Below are 18,334 nucleotides of genomic sequence, written 5' to 3'. Positions count from 1 at the left end.
CGAAAAATACACTATGATCATTGCAACATCTTCCAAATATACATTACACCAACCGAACAGGAGAAGAACAACTGCACAAGACATGCTATCAACTAGTACAGCTCTCGAAATCCTCTCAACAAGCACTGCCCACAACAACCTATCAACTACCACTGCCCTCGACATACTCTGAACAACTACTGCGCCAGTGGAGGCGGCAGAATAATACTCTTTGGCGCAATCTATGGCGCTGTGACTCAGTGTAGCCACCTTTCAGATGCCCCTCCTCCACGGGCTAGAATTTGATGGTATTTTTGCCAGCATTGGTGGTGAAAATACCACCAAATTCGTCCAAAAAAAAAATACAGACAAAAATAAAAGATAATATTAAATAAGTAAATACCACACAACTCCATGGTCGTACACAGTGTATCAGCATTTCTATATACCAAATTAAAGAGTAGTTATGACAACAAAACGGAAATGTGTAAATATGCAATCCATACGCAAAGCAACTAGTATTGTAATGTTGTTGCTTAATTTATTCTGAAAGCGGTGCTGATAGACAATAAAAGCGAGTTAAATGCTGTGAGCTAAGTGGGGAAGTTAACCTTGCATTACTGCGCAACTGTTTCACCAGGTATCCAGTCTAGCTTACCAAATTCCCAACCAGACTAACATTAATTATCATCTTTTAATCGTCATACGATAACCGGTGATATATATATAAAAAGAGAATTTAAATAAAAAGAAATAAATCAATTTATATTTGGAAATTTATTTTAACATTGATCATTGAAATTTCAGCATATTAAACTTGATTCATAACTGAACTGGTGCATTATTTAGGATTTTGAAAATGTGAGTTTGTAATCTTGAAGAACACATCAAATATGGACCCAAGATTGGAAGACTGCATTCATAAAATAACACACGAAGAACGTTGAAACACATGCAAGAGGAAATTAACCACAACCAACCGATTCAATTTTCACCCAAAGAAGTTACATTCGTAGCGCAATCCTGTCCGTCATGTAATTACCACACACTGGTATACTAAATTCATACTAACTCTGTGTGAAATCTTCCCGAAAAGAATAGCTGAGGGCTACTTTGATGATTACGCCACATGCTTCACGTGGTCAACTTGGTTTACACAAAGAGTGTAACTCCACAATAATTTTCATAATTAAAATAAATTAGATCGAAAAGCAATTTACAAAAGGAAAACCTCGAACTGGTTACTATCGTCTTACTACTAACCTGATGGGTCAAACAATTGTATAAGCACGTGGTACTGGTCTCACAAAGTTCACCCCACGTGGATTGAACATAAAGAAAAGTTTCTATATTGAAAAATATTGTCAAGACGAGACGTTATAATCTCACGCACATTCGCATTTAAGATTGATGATCTTAGTTAGAGTTACTGATCAACACGTGGTTCCACTTTACTCACAAAGTAGTGACAAAGCAGCTACTGGAAGATATTCTGAACTTCACACTCGAAATACACTGCATTGCAGTTTAAGATAACATTCGATATTTTAGAGCTAAACCTGAAATAAAGGTTATAAAATTTTCAGTTAGGCTGAACTTAAGAAATCCATTGTCCTACGTGCTTAGGAGACACGCGCTTAGAAGGAGATCTTACCACTTCAGACGCTCGCCACGCACAGACTGACCTGCTGGGCTCTTACCGAGCGTGCTTCACAAATACAAAAGGAAGTGACCAGAGAGGGAGCTCGCTATACCAACATGACAAGGGACGAACAGGACCATACTAAGAATAGAAACCTCTTTGCTTTTATAAAGCGTAGATACCTGTTCCGACGTTGGTCCTACTGTTCTGTAGCAGACAGGCTTGTCTGCTGCCATCCAGCATGCAACTAGAAATACATTTGCTCATTCATTCTCTCACACAGAAGGGAAGGGGGATGACAGTACCATATCATATACAGTATATAAAAGAAAGCGGATGTAGGTTCCGTATGAGACTGTGTGACATGAATTACATATAAACTGTGTTTTAAAGTGTAGTAGTGTGACAGATTGTTCTTGTTTATGTGTAAAAGTAACACGTTTCACTGCTCAGTCTCCTCCCAGATAGTCAGAAACACCACAGTAAATTTAGAAGAGGAATTTATGCCGTAAATGACAACAGATTTAAGAAATTAACATGAAAGGAATCCAACAGAGATCTTTCAGTATATATCTTACATAATAAGCAGGTCATTAGCATCATATTAGCATAAGCAAATAAATGTTCATATGTAATCTTAATAAGTAAACATAAAGGCGCAAGCAGGATAAATCACAAAGTATAACTTACATACATAACCATATCAGCACGACTAATCAGGTGACAATTATAATTTAAATAAATAGGCACAGCAGACACATAATAAAAAAAATATGACATCAGTGAAAATGCAGAGCATCCAAGCCATGCATAATATACATAAGTAACAACCCTGTTCATTAATCAATCATTGTCAAAATCAGTTAACACCAAGTATAAATCACGTAATCGCGAGCAGCAAATTACTTATAAAGTACATACTTAAGTGGAAATATGTTACCTGAAAAATAAACTCAATTAATAGCTACCTTTTTAGTTTATTACTTTCTTCTTCGAAATTACATTCTTCCTGAAATTTTCTCGACGGCAAGTCCTCTTAACGTCGGACACACACAAAATTCACCTGAAGTTCTTAAATATTTTATACAACTGTATCCTGAAAAAAACTGAACATTAATAACATAATTTATCAAGTCACTATAGCTTTATACTGAATTTATTCGGAGAAATTAGACTGTATTTGTTTACGGCTGTCAGTGGATTCGCACTAAGCGCTCGATCAGCTGTAGGTACGCGTGACGTAGGAAGTAATTGTTTGTGGTCAACGACTGCCTTGTGCGGCGCGCAGACTTGACTGTTGCTTGGAGTATGTGCCGCCGCCAGAACACGGCGCGGTATTCTCATATTCTCTGCACGTTTACGTGTAACTGTTAATTTCTCAAAAGTATGTCATTCCACAAAAAGTTTAACGTTCGATATATGATGTATTCCCTTAGAGCGCCGAGATTTAAGAATTTCTACTTCGACAGTGTTATAATGAATAATTTTGCGAAGCAGAAAAAAATTGCGACAAATCTTTTCCTTTGTGAGACATACGATGAGACTTAATCAACACCTTTTGACCAACTGACAAAGTTTTTAAACGACCAGGATTTCTCTCTTCTAGCAGCCGCAGATGCAATATTTTGTAGAGCCAGGTTGACATCTTTAGAATGCCGCAGTTTCCGTGTAGGCGTAAAGGAACGATTTCAGAAATGCGATTTGTCTGTGCTTTATTTTTTAATATCAATATAGGCGGTAAAAAAGTTGAATCATTAGGGAGTTCATTCAGAATGTTTTGAAAAATATGAAGATACTGATCCCACGTTCTGTGATTATAACGACAATAAAGACGACACAATTTATTGATTTCCTTCATCCATCTCTCTGAAGCGTTAGATTGAGGGTGAAAAAGTTAAATGAAAATTGGTTTAATCTTACAATGCCGTAGAGTACGAAGCCAAATTTTAGAGCGAAACTGTTATCCATTATCTGATATAATTTTATCAACATGACCCACTTCTTTAAGAAAAAGTTTGATGAAAGTAGTAGATACTGAACGAGCTGTTGCTTTTGCGTAAAGGTGTAAAACACACATATTTTGATGTCATTTCCCACTGCTACCAAAATGTACGCAAAACCATTAGTATAACGAAGCACTGGACCGAACAAATCGACTGCAGCCATCTCCTTTAATTTCGCTGGAATGATAGGAAACAACGGTGCTCTGTGAGAACTAGTTGGCGGCTTAGCCTTTTGACATAATTTACATTTAGGAAGAACAAATCGAACACGTTTTTCCATATTACTGAAGTAGCAATATTCTCGTAATTTATGAAAGCATTTTCTGGGACCAAAGTGTGCATAACTGAAATGTGTATACCAAATCAATTTATTAACCCACTCGTCAGGAATGCAAACTAACCAAACAGAGTTGTCAACCGATTTTCGTTTAAAAAGAATATCATTGCGAACTAAATAATACTGTCTAATCACTACGCTTTCCTTTTTCATAAGGCTGGTATCTATTGCCCTGTCTGTTTCGTCTGTCATTTTCAAAATTACCGCTTTAACGTCCGTTCCGATCATTATCTTTTTTCTCTGAAAATCTTTTGTGATTACCGTTACTGAAAAAATTATAAGAATTTCCGTCGTCGTTGTCATACTCAAGTTCTTGTAGGAAAGTCTTAAAAGTTTCAGTGTCGCCTTTACATCTTCCGGCTAAAGCAATGTGTCTTATCGATTGTGGCAGCTTAGTTAAACAAATGCGAATTAATTCAGTCCTGCTATAAAGGTTGGAAAGGAATTGATTCTTTCGAATCATGTCTTCAACGTATTCTGCCCGCGTGCGGAACTCAGACTGTTTAAAATTACACAGCATAATAAGACTATGACTCTGTCCTGCGTGTTTTCGGAGCACTAAGCCGATAGAAATGCATCATAAAAATCATTTAAATAATTACAATCTCTAATAAGTGCGCCCATGTGCGTCGCCGGTTCGTTTTTCATCAATATCCTGAAAACTGTCACTTTTGGGTAAAATAGTAATATCCGGTTATTCTTTACTGACTCCTTTTCTAGATAGATTGATAGTTGAAGAGTTGTTTTGATAGATACAAAGAATAGTAAAAGAGTAGACAGCAGCGCAGAAAACTTAAAGGGAAATAGCACCACTACAGCTCGGGGACCTGTGCACATATTCACTTAGTGTAGTGAATCCCCTGAGGACTTAAATAGCCACACATAAATTCCAGTATGTGACTTAGTGGCCAATTTGGCGGAAGTGCGTACATAAATTGATCTAAACATGAACATGGATGTATGTCATTTTTAGAATTGTGAAAGATCTTAAATTTCCGAACAGTCAAAGTTTTCGCCTACCGCGTCTGTACCAGTCCGAAAGTCGATTATTGTCAAGTTCGCGCGCCTGGCGCTCTCTTGTTGCACCTCGTAAATGAAATAAATTATTTTCTACAAAACCCGCTGCTATCGGTGATTCCAAATTTCTTCTACTGCCTTTTCCTACGATTTCGCTTTCAATTTGTTTAACTTGCTTTCGTAACGCCTCAACTTCCCCTTTAACGCGTTCATTAAATTTTCCTTGATTTTAAACATGTTTGTTTATGTGCTGGTACTCTTCGATTTCTGCAAATGGTAATGGAGCTGTAATATCTGAATCTCTGTCCCCATTTAAACTAAGACTTGTCACTTTATCTGAAAACTCAACTCTTTCCGATAAGTCACCTATTTGTTCTTTCTGTTTATTTACGTCATCCACAAGTGTCACGACTCGGGTTTCAGTATTGACACATTTAGTAGTTAACTGTTCATATTGTTGTGTTAGGTTATTTATTCTGTCATTTGATACGGATTCCTCGATTCTTTCAAATATTTCTTCCTTATCGTGTGCACGTTGTAAATTTAACTCTGAAAATTTTTGTACTATTACGCCATCTCTTTCTTCCTGTTCTCTATGCTGTTCCTTTTGTCGATTTCTATTGAAATTAATTTATTATTGTGAGCATTCAAAATCGGTTGTACTTCTTCTCTAATTTCTTTCTTTAATTCATATTTCATGTTTTTGAAGCATGTCCCTATTCGTGAGTCTAACCGTGTTTCCATTGTTCCCATATCAGTTTTAATTGTTCCTATTTGTTATCCCAAATTTAATATTGAACTCATCAACTGCTCCATATTAACTGGTTCGAAATTATTTTCGTCCCTAACATTTCCCGTAAAACTAACTTCCTTTGGCATAGCCGTAAAGGTATCTGTGTTCGATACTATTTCAGAATCTTCTATCGTTAATCTCATATTCTGAAAATTTTTGATTGTGAAAAATTTTGAACTGGTTCCGGACTATTTTCCGCGCTTATTAAATTGTTTTCTGCTTCATTATTCATCCTACTGTTCTCCTGTGTTGGCGAGTTCGCCATGTTAACAATTTCGTTATTCTGACTATCCATCATTTTTGCCTTTTTCATCGATCGCGTAATCATTTACAAAACATTCAAAACTCGTCACTATACCAAAATTACAAACAGTATAACACTTTATCACCAACAATACCATCCACACAAAATGCTTCCCGACAAACACGATTAACGAACAATTGAAACCTTCACAATTGCACAAAATTGTCAAACCCGTATACGGGACATCAATAATTAAATTCTGCAAAAATACCATTAGAAGAATGGCAAGACAACTACAAATGTTCAATTACCAAATCTACACATGCAATATAGAGAAATGGCTTTGAGCACTACGGGACTTAACATCTATGGACATCAGTCCCCTAGAACATAGAACTACTTAAACCTAACTAACCTAAGGACATCATACAACACCCAGCCATCACGAGGCAGAGAAAATCCCTGATCCCGCCGGGAATCGAAACCGGGAACCCGGGCATGCAATATAGACTACAATTACTAAACTACAAATTACTGCAACAATACTACTGTCTGCTATTTTTACTACCAAAAGAATTCAAAGGGACGATCCGAAGCAGCGGTCGCCACGTGCATGGGAGCTTTATTATAAATATGAAAATGCAAGTTTAGTAGCTTTGAGTCAAGTTACTAAGTCTCGTAACCGGTTGGCCCTGACTAGTATTAGTACGGAATATGACTGCATAAAATAACAATAAAGAATGAACGGAAATTTCCGTTAACACAATTGATTAATTAAGTCCCCAGCAACTATAAAAGCTACGAAACAACAAAGCACAAGTATAACTGTTCTGTGTGTGGTATTCTGACTCAACGTACATCTATGTGGCACAGTTCTTCCTCAATACGACAAGAAATTTTAAACACCATTTAGAATGAACTAATTACAAAAAACCAGAAATACTATAACTGCACATAGAAATCAGAATTACAAGTCTAATACATGAACACGAGCCAGATGCTTTGTTGACTGAACCAGTGACCAAGAGGCATTATTATTAAGGAGATTTGAAATAAAAAAAATTGTTACCTCCATAGATATTGACGAAAAATACACTATGATCATTGAAACATCTTCCATATACACATTACACTAACCGAACAGCATCTACTCTCTCGCCCAGCCGAAGAAAAAGTGCACACGACATGCTCTCAACTAGTATAGTTCTCGACATCCTCTCAACAAGCACTGCTCACGACAGCGTCTGATCTACAACTGTCCTCGACATCCTCTGAACAACTACTGCGCCAGTGGAGGCGGCGGAATAATACTCTTTGGCGCAATCTCTGGCGCTGTGACTCAGTGTAGCCACCTTTCAACTTGCGTAGAATTCCCTGTTTCCTCTGTCGAAGGGAATGTTTGAGAAAATCCCTTTTCCGCGGAGGAGACAATTGGCCGTAATCTTGTTATCTTTTTCTTGGACAAGGCGACTGCTTTGCTTTGGCTGCTGTTATTTCCTGTCATGAAATGGCGTACCCACGTCTTATCCACAATAAAGCTTAAAATCGGATCAATTATTATCAGATGGTCCAAATATCTGTGCAAAATTAATTTTCGCTATTGATTTTAGTTTTTATTCATCAGATTGGGCGCTCTTCTTGCACGAAGCTTTCTCATGTTATTCCTGTAAAGTGAATCATACTGTTCCTTTCAATATGACTGAACAGACTTAGCATTGCAGTGCATCCGCTGCCATAGTGTGTGCTTTGTCGATTTTTCCAATCGTGCTTGCATTTATACACTACGTTCACTTGAGTAATCTTCAAGCGCCCTCGTATCTATGCGTCGTTCGTGAATTTGCAAGGCCATAACCTCCCACAACACGGCTCAGGATTCATTTGAACGGAACTCAGTCTGGTTACAGAAAGCTTATTAATTAACCAGTAGGTGCTCCAGTTGCTAAAACGTTTATTTGTTTTAGTCCATAACCGGTTTTAGTTTTATACTGAAGTCATTATGTACTGGATCTACATATTGTACTGCGGTGATGGAACGTTTATTTTATTCGTTTGCCGTTGCTTCATCTCAACACAGTATTCAGATGCACTACGAAATGGCTTCAATATAACAGCGGGATCCGGTCGTGGACTAAAATAACGACCATTTCAGAAGCTGGAGCGGCTACTCGTTAATTCAGTACACATTTGCGGAGCAACCAATAATAGAGAGCTGTTTACAAAATCCAATTCCGCTGACCGAGTTAACACTTGACATATATTATTGCATAACATATACGAAGGAAAGAAGAACAAAATTTCATCTGACACTTGATATATTTTAGTGCGTAACATGTATCAGCAAAAGAAGCGCAAAATTTCACTAGCATCAACCACAACTGTTCCACATGAGGACACTTCCGCCTCGCTCTCCTAGTCTCCTTTATTAGCACTACGGCGCCCGCGGAACTTGCCATCTCCATGCGACGTGCTGATCACAATCGACACAACGCCTCTTTCCTTCAAGATACGCTGCTTTCTAGGACATAGGCGCGAAGACCAGTGACCAGGATTTTTATACTACTCTTTTTCTCTGCCCTGCTGAACAAATACCGACAAAAATGATTACCATGCGTAAAAGTCGTAGCGTACTTTGGTGGCCATAATTACACAGGCAGTTAGAAGGAGTTTTACTGCATGTAAAGACTTTATCTTAAAATTTTGAGACTGAAATTTTTTCCAGGTAAAATTCGATAATAACTACGTAAACAAAAAACCAGGTGTGAATAGGACTTCAGTGAGTCTAGATAGTACGTCTAAAGGTTTCGGTGAACGAGTTGGCGAGTATCAAAATATGTGACGTAAATGACAGTACCTTTTGATTGCGTTGACCTATAAGCTTAAATTTTTTTACAGCGCCAAGGAACCGTAAAACTTAGTATTTGACAGATTTCAACTTGGTAGATCTACAAGTTCCTGAGAAACAGGGATCTTGACACACGACAGGCCGAGAGACGGCTCCGTTTTTACCGACTGAAGTAGAGAAACCTAAAAAAATTTGAAAACTGCTAGTCCCAGGTGGAGGGTAGAAACAGTTGTTTACTCATTGGAATGGGCATAAGGTTACACAATTTGTACTGTCCAACATACATCACATCCTCATACACACTCCTCAAGACACTGTACAGTGGATAGTGGAGAGTACTTCGAATGAATGTTGTCGATTTCTGTCCCATTCCATCGATAGACTTAGCTAGGGAACAACACTTGCCCTCTGCGTAGCCTAATCTCATGATACCTTCGCGAGATATCTACATCGACACTCCGCAAGCCACCGTACGGTGCAGTTGCCTAGGGTACCATGTACCACTACTAGTCATTCCCTCTCCTGTTACACTCGCAAACAGAGCGAGGGAGAAACGACTGTCCATATGCCTCCGTATGGGTCCTAATTTCTCGTATTTTATCTTCGCGGCCCTTATGCGCAATGAATTTTGGTGGCAGTGCAATCGATCGGCAGTCACCTTCAAATGTCGGTACTCTAAATTTTTTGAGTTGTGTTCCTTGAAATGTACGTCGCCTTTTCCGATTTGAGTTCGCGAACCATCTCCGTAACATTTACGTGTTGTTCGAACGTACCGGTAACAAATCTAGCACTCCGCTTCTGAATTGCTTCCATGCCTTTCTTCAATTCGACCTGGTGCGGATCCCAAACACCCGAGCAGTACTCCAGAATAGGTCGCAACCACGACCTTGTATCATTTACATGTGAACCACAATTCCTAAGATTGTTCAAATGATTCAAATGGCTCTAAGCACTATGGAACTTAACATCTGAGGTCATCACTCCCCTAGACTTACTACTCCTTAAACCTAAGGACATCACACACATCCATACCCGAGGCAGGATTCGAACCCGCGACCTTTTCAGCAGCGCGGTTCCGGATTGAAGCGCCTAGAACCGCTCGGCCACATCGGTGGGCCCTAACATTGTCCCAATAAACCGAAGTCGACCGTTCGCTTTCCCTACCACAGTTCTCACATGTTCCTTCCATTTCATGTCTCTTCGCAAAATTACGCTCAGATATTTAAACGACTTAACTGCGTCAAGCAAGACACTACTAATAATGTATCCGAAAATTACAGGTTTGCTCTTCCTGCCCATCCGCATTACCTTTCATTTTTCCTCTCTAGAGCTAGCTACCATTCACCATACCAACTAGAAATTCGTTAACAGCTTGCAACGGGCCACCGTGTCAAACCCTTTCCGCAAATCTAGAAACTTGGAGAATCAGCCTGTTGCCTTTCATCCATAGTTCGTAGTATATCATATGACAAAAGAGTAAGCTGAGTTTCGCAAGAGCGATGCTGTCTAGAACTATGCTGATTCGTGGACATAAGCTTCTCAGTGGCAAGAAAGTTTATTATATTCGGAGTATATGTTCAAGGATTCGGTAGAGGTAGCCAAATTTTTGCGAAGTGTTCTTGGGTTCAGGTCATCCAAATTTACGCAACAGGTTTCGCGGGAGCTACGTCGTCTTTATACCAAGAATTTCCAGTTTTAGCTCCTAGAGCATTTCTAATATACTTCCGTAAGCTCCATACTGACGTATTATCATACTAGAAGAGAGTCTTCGAATTCGTCTGACTTTTGCTGCCGCCCTACTTGGGAGAGTCTCCAAACACTGGTGCAACACCCTAAAATTACTCACACTAGCGTCGTTTATGCGACTTACACTTAAAGAAAAAAAAGTGGCGCACCACGAGGAAATTATCGGAATGGGACCGAGATCGATAGATGTGACGTACATGTTACAGACAAACAAATAATTACACTTTAAGAAAAATTGGACGTTATTTTCAAGAGGAAGAGCTTTACAAATGCAGCTAGTCAATAACGCGTTGGTCCCCCTCTGGCTATTATGCAAGCAGGTATTCGGCTTGGTGTTGACTGACAGAGCTGTTGCATGTCCTCCTGAGGGCCATCGTGCCAAATTATGTCCAACTGGTCCTTTAGACGATCAATATATTGTGTTCGTTGTAGGGTCCTGCCCATAATGCTCCAACCGTCTCAATTGGGGAGAGATCCGGCGACCTTGCAGGCCAATGTAGGGCTAGGCAAGCACAAAGACAAGCAATAGAAACTCCCGCCGTGTGCAGGCGGGAGTTAAATTGCAAAATGTAAATCCAGGATGGCTTGACATGGAGGACAAAAAAACGGGGCTTTGATATCGTCGTCGTACCGCTGTGCTATAAGGGTGCCGCGAATAACAAGAAAAGACGTTCTAGTACGAAAATAAATGGCACTCTACACCATCGGGTGATATGGCGGGCGTCAGTCAGGCTGGTTTCCCACCGCTGTCCAGTGCGTCTCCAGCCACGTCTTCGCTGGCCATCGGAGCTGAGTTCGAAGCGGAACTCATCGTTAAAGACAATTCTGCTGCAGTCACGGAGCTTCCAGGTCCAATATTTGTCTGGAGAAGCGATGAACTGAGGTGGGATATCAACCTGGCTGCCGCCCACCACGCGGCCCCACAATCGGGAGTGATGGTCTGGGATGTCATCCGCGGCACCCTTACAGCACAGTGGCATGTAGGCGATATTCTAAGTCCCGTTATAGGCATTATAGCCAGAGCCCTCGAACCAGGACGGGATTTTGACGGTCTGACGCACCAATTGGGCAGAATTTGACACGATATCCGTCAGGAGGACATCCAACAACTCTTTCAGTGCCACGCTGAATAATAGATTACCTAAGGGCCACAGGTGGACCAACGCATTATTGACTGCTCAATTTGTGAGGCTCTTCTTATGGATAAATCATCCATTTTTTTCGAAATTTTAATCACTTGTTTGTCTGTGCATGTACGTAACACCTAACGATTTGCGTCCCATTCGAGATAATTCCTTCTTAGTGCGTCACTTCTTTTTCTTAAAATGTATTTTACGAATGCGCCAACGGCCTTGCCGCAGTGGTAACACCGAAGTTAAGAGCTGTCGGGCTGGGCTGGCACTTGGGATGGGTAACCATCAGGTCTGCCAAGTGCAGCTGGCAAGCGGGGTGCACTCGCCCCTTGTGAGGCAAACTGAGGAGATACTTGATTGAAAAGTAGCGGCTCCGGTCTCCGAAACTGATATACGGCCGGGAGAGCGGTGTGCTGAGCACATGCCCCTCCATATCCGCATCCAGTGACACCTATGGGCTGAGGCTGGTCGGTACCGTTGGACCTTCATGGTTTGTTCGGGAGGAGAGAGAGAGAGAGAGAGAGAGAGAGAGAGAGAGAGAGAGAGAGAGAGAGAGAGTTTACGAATGTGTTGTACTTTCCCAGAACCCGTCCAACGAAGCGAAGGCTTCCTTTCATCTTCCCTGATACTGATTTTAAGTCATCGCCCCATTTCAGAAGTTCTAGGGGACTGATGACCTCAGATGTTAAGTCCCATAGTGGTGAAAGCCATTTGAACGATTTGAACGACGTATTACGCTTCCTTGGGGCCCCTCTCAATGTTAATTTTGTTCGCTAGCAGAGGTGTAGATGTGCATGAGTATTGAAATATATCTCGACAAACCAGGATCTTTTTTTCATGAAAGTAGCTATGAATTTACGAGGGCTATCCAGAAAGTAAGTTCCGATCATCCGCGAAATGGGCGCTACTGTAAAAATCAAAAATGTTTTATTTGCAAGAGCTAGCAACAACTTTCAGACAATTATCTAAATAATGGCCGCTCCGACTTAGACATTTGTCGTGGCGTTGCACCAATTTTCAATACCCTTGTCATAGAAAACAGCCGCCAGTGCTTTCCGGTAATTCTCTAAGCAGGTGTACAGCTCGTTGTTTGTAGAAAATGTTATCTTCATAGTCAGCGATTCGTGGAAGCAGAGATGAAACTCAGGAGGTCAATTGCGGTCTGTATTGCGGGTGATCAAACACTTCGCATTGAAAACGCTGTAGGAGGATCTTCATTGCCCCTGCAGTGTGTAGCTGAGAATTGTCATGAAAAAGGAACGGCGTGACAGTTGTGTTACGTGGGCTGCATAGCTTCAGGCGAAATTTCTCAACCAGGCCATCGTACTTGGCGGGAGACACTATTTTCTAGGTACCTTTACCTGCTCACTGTGCGCTCAGAACTGAAAAGAGTCATGTGACGCGATCGACGGGTGCTCTACAGACACTGCCCCACACATCTGTGCAAAGCTTCATCGGATTTTTACAGTGGTTTCCATTTCGCGACCGATCGGAACTTACTCTCTGGATAGTCCTCGTATACAGTTCACAGTCCATAGTCCACTTGTATAACTCCTATGGCTCAACTTGGTAGGCAATGTTAGTTTCCATACTCGTTGTGAGAAATGTATTCAAACGTAATCAGGCATTACGAAGGACATTTTCTACTTTATTCATGGCTAATCCCAGGATATTTCTTTGAGCAAAGCCACGATCGATTTTCTTCCCTTATCCTCTTGCAATTAGAAGTTGTGTTCTCATTTTATTTCAGGATAAAAGACCAGTCCAGAATTAGACATAATGGAGAAAGTAAAATGTGCAGTAGCTGAAATGAAAAATAGAAACGTGACAGGTACAGATAGGACACCAGGAGAAATATTCGAGTATTTGAACGGAGAAGAAATTAGAGAAACATTCAGGTTATGCAACAAAATATTACAGTGAGGAACAACCAGAGGATTTTTTGGTAATGATACTGACTGTTAACATGAAATGAACTGGGAACCGAGAAGTGCTGTGAGCCCAGTACCATCAGCACAATTTCGCATACAGCAGAGGTTATGTTAAGGATTGTGAATGAAAGACTAAAAAAGATAATGGAGAAGAATCTCGCTGCGGAGCAGTGCGTTTTCGTAAGGAATACAGCCACGAGAAGTAAGAGTCTTGTGCATTTTGGGAGAGGAATTTATTGAGAAGACAACGTACGTTATATAGACCTGGAAAACGCATTTGACTACGTGGTTGAAAAAGCAAGTGACTTATGATAAACTTGTTGTATCTAAATGAAAACGTGGCAGTGAGAGTGAGAGGAAAAATTTCTAACAGGACTGAATCTGTACTTAGTGAACGACTAAGCACTGCCCACTATACGGCGAGGGAGAAAATAATTTGAAAATGAAGATTTTGTGTACGAGATTTGCGGACGGCGAGGTCCTTCTGGCAACGAACGAAGAAGAGTTTCCGAAATTGTGGAGATCATTGAAGCTGAAGGATAGAACTATTGAATGAAACATTAATACAAAGGAAACAAAAGTAATGTCTCAAGGAGATAATGGTGAACGCAGAAACATTAGAGAATGTACAAAGCTTTCAACATATAGGAAGCAGAGTAGAAAGCAACTCGAAGTGTAGCACCCAAATTAAAACCAGGATAGCAATGGACAAAGTGGCATTTTCAAAGGAAGGGAGAATTTCCTGCAGCTATGTGGGCAAAGATTTGTGGAGAGTTTTGAAAAGCGTTTTGTGTGTAATGTCCTCATATATATTGGTGCTGAAACGTGATCTAAAACGAGGAAATATGGAGCAAGGCTGTCAGCTTTTGAGAAATAGACGTGGTGATAATGGAAAGAAATAAAGTGGTTGGATAAACTAAAAATGACGTAGCGTAGAGAGTTAGTAAATGGAATTGGATATACATTGATACCGTGTTCATCGACTACGGGAAGGCTTTCCTGATTGTCGTTTACTAAATAGAATACAAGTTTGCTGACGATTACCGTAACAGATTCGTGATTGGAGTCAGGACTTTTCAAGAGATAGAACTCAATATGTGATTCTTAACGGGATAAAATCGGCACATATAAAGGTAATTTGTCCGGAACCCTAAAGAAGAGTTATAGGGTCTTCAATGTTTATTTAAATGTGTATTTAAATGGTGTAGTGCCAAACGTCGGAAGCTCTGTGAGGTTTCTTGCAGACGATGCCGTCGACTGCGGAAAGGTTTCAATGCAAAAATACTGTAGTGCAATGTAGGAAGACCTGCAGGGGATCGAAGGTTGACACAGGGACTGGCAGTTGACACTGTACGTAAATAAATGTAACATACTGCGCGTAAATAGGCGAACGTTATATAGCTCCAAATTTAGCAATTACATACAACCGGGTGCTCGACCAAATATCCATACCTAAAGAGGGCCACGATCCGCAGGTGACGTCAATACTCAAGAAAGGGAACACGAGTAATGCAATGAATTACAGAACCATATCACTGACTTTGGTTTGTAGCACAATTCTGGAGTATATATTGTGTTCGAAAGCTATGAATTACCTCGAAGAGACTGGCCTATTGACTGACAGTCAAAATACCCTTCTTGGGAAAAACAACTAGCTCCTTATTCGCACACAGTAATCTGTAATGTCGACAAGGAGTTTCAAATGATTCCACATTTATAGATTTCCAGAAGGCGTTTCGTACCGTATTTCAAATGCGACTTCTAATCAAATTACTTACCTGTAGAGTACCGTCTCAGTTGTGCGACTGGATTCGTGATTTCCTGTGAGAAAGGCCGAAGTTCGTAGTAATCGACGAAATGTCAATGAGTAAAATAGAAGTGATTTCTGTCGTTTCCCAGGATAGTGTTTAAGTCTTCTGCTGTTCCTAATTTATATGTATGATTTAGGGGGGGGGGGGAGGAGTGATCTGATTTGCCATCTTATATTGTTTGCAGATAATGCTGTGATTTACAGACTAGTGAAGTCCTTAGAAAATCAAAACCGATTGCAAAAAGAATTAGGTACGATGCCTATCTGGTGCGAAAAGTGGATAGTGACTCTAAACAAGGAAAAGTGTGAAGTCATTCACGTGAAAATTGAAAGGAATGCGTCAAATTTCGGTACACGATAAATCAAAAAAGTTTAAAAACAGCCAATTCAGCTAAATATCTGGGAATAACAATTACGAACAACTTAAAGTGAAGTGATCACATAGAAAATATAGGGGTGAAGGCAACTCAAAGACTGTTTTATTGGTTAACATATGCAACAGATGTATTAAAGAAACTGCCTCCGCCGGCCGGTGTGGACGGGCGGTTCTAGACGCTTCGGTCTGGAACCGCACGCCCGCTACAGTCGCAGGTTCGAATCCTGTCTCGGGCATGGATGTGTGTGATGTCTTTAGGTTAGTTAGGTTTAAGTAGTTATAAGTTCTAGGGGACTGCTGACCTCAGCTGCTCATAGGCCTCTGAACCAAACTGCGTACTACCCTTGTCCGCATTCTACTGTAGTACTACAGTGCGGTATCCTTGCCAGATGGAACTGAGATAGGACATCGAAAAAGTGCCAAAAAGGGCATCTCGTTTTGTATTTTCGGGAGTTAGGGGAGTGAGGGCACGTGAGTGGCACGCGAGTTGGGATGGAAATCATTAAAACAAATGCGTTTCACGTTACGGCGAAATCGTTTCATGAGATTTCAATCAACAACTTTGTCCCCGAATGTGAAAATATTTTATTGACCCCATACTACAATGAGAGAAGTGATCATCGTAACAAAATAAGAGAAATCAGTGTTCCTATAGAACCATTGTCGAGTATAGTGCTAGAATTTACTTCTTAGATCATTCCCAAAGCTGGTAAAAAACACTTGTTTTCCTGCTTTACCAGATATGACGTGTTAATGGTCTAAGATACCTGATAATGGCCTAAAAACCTAAATAGAGACAGTACAAAAGAAAGAAAAATACAGTAATACACAGTCAAATGGAGGTTTATTTTTTCAATAAATACTGCATGACTGCGGCTCAACATCATCGAAGACTCTTTGGTCTAAAGGTGGCTCGATGCACCTGCTGCCAAGTGTTTGTGTGAATTTGCAGAGCAGTCATGCAGAATGCAGCGCGCTACCTCGCGCCCCCTGCAGCGCGCCGCGGGAACTAGGCGGCTGCCTGCGGTGACGGCTGTCAGCCGCGGACTTGACGGCCGCGCCGAGTCAGGGAATTAGCGGCGCTGGCGCTCCTTGCCGGCTCCGGCGCGGTCCAGCCGCCGGCCCCGGCGCCGCGACACGGCTTGTGCATTTGCGGCGGCCGCCCGCTTCCGCCGCGCTGTCGCGTGTCGCCGCGTTGGCCGCTCATTCGCCGGCTACACACCGCTACATCTCAGCCGGCGTCCTCCGTCCTCAGGCTTTCACACCACAGACCGAGTGCCGCCTTGCGTGGCACGCATGTGACTGCCCTACGCGTGCCGCTCACACTCACGTACAACGTGCTCCACTAACGGTGCACGTTATCTCACGATTAGCTTAATGCCTGCCACTTTGCTCATTTAAACTGTATGGTCTGCACAGATTTTTTGTTTTTGTTTTTCGAAGTATAATATTCACAAATTGCGACTCCGTCTAAACCCTTACACTAATTAAGGACATATCGCGCCGCGCCAGCGATAAAGCCAGAGTGGAATATCCACAACATTCCTCATCTTTCATAAGCGATTTGAGATACCGAAATGAGATTTTGACAAATAATAGCACGCAAAGACGAAAGTATTTTGTGATATTGTTATTATACAAAACTTCATTATCTATTGTGTTATTCCACTAACTACAGACTCTTTTGAGGAAAGAAAGCAATTTTTAAGAGCCATCGATAGCGATAGCTGGTACAACTAGAAATACTATGGGTTTTGCCACAATATAACCGAAGACATTACACGTTTATTTTGTACCGACAATGTGCTATTTTATAATCTAGAACCTTACTAAATAATTTAATTAAACGGTTTTTCAGAATTCTTTTGCAGTTGAGTCTGCGCAACGTATTAGTAAGGTGCGACTGTGTAAACACAGCGGTGTTTTGGCTCAATAAGCAAATTTTAACATAGCAACCAGAGAAACGTGTTTACTCAAAATTCGCCACTCATGATTCTTCTCTGAAAGTCATAAACAGTTAACAAGCCAGGCGAAAATAAATCACTTCATTGTCGGCGAAATTCCTTTTAGATACTAGCCAAAGCAGAGGTTACAGTAGATCTTTTTGAATGGCCACCACGCAAGTGTGAGTGTGGAGGCTCCCCTGTCAGTAATTACAGAAAAAGTAAGCATAGCCTTCAGTTTAGAATCGCACTTCTCCTCTAGTGCTCGGCATTTCTTCTACAGCGCCTGCCCGTAAACACCACAATTTATCTCCCCACACGTGCCTGCCATCTGCGCATCAAGCAGCCAAGGCATTCTGCGTGGAGTATAGTGAGTGCTGCGTTCTACGTAATAACATTGTCGACACTAAGCTGGAATTGTAACATGATCTAGATACGACTTTGTCTGCCTAAGGCCTATTCAAACCGGCCGTCACGTCACGTCAGTTCACGTGACGCCAAACTATTTCACAATGCATTTCATATGGTGGCATTGACA

At 41.0% G+C, this 18,334-nt stretch overlaps 1 protein-coding gene across 1 annotated transcript in view; it reads left to right on the top strand.

Annotated features, from left to right (window-relative positions):
* LOC126353130 (nucleolar and coiled-body phosphoprotein 1-like) overlaps positions 1–16,866 on the top strand; it is a 38,024-nt gene extending 21,158 nt beyond the window's left edge. Inside the window, exon 3 of the mRNA XM_050002744.1 lies at positions 16,806–16,866. Within this exon, the coding sequence (XP_049858701.1) occupies positions 16,806–16,866 (61 nt within the window). The remainder of the gene's footprint in view (positions 1–16,805) is intronic.
* Positions 16,867–18,334: the final 1,468 nt, after the last annotated feature.

Source organism: Schistocerca gregaria, chromosome 1 (assembly GCF_023897955.1).
Source record: "Schistocerca gregaria isolate iqSchGreg1 chromosome 1, iqSchGreg1.2, whole genome shotgun sequence".
Lineage (NCBI taxonomy): Eukaryota > Metazoa > Arthropoda > Insecta > Orthoptera > Acrididae > Schistocerca > Schistocerca gregaria.
Note: the sequence above shows the minus strand (reverse complement) of the source record. Positions and strands in the feature narration are given on the sequence as shown.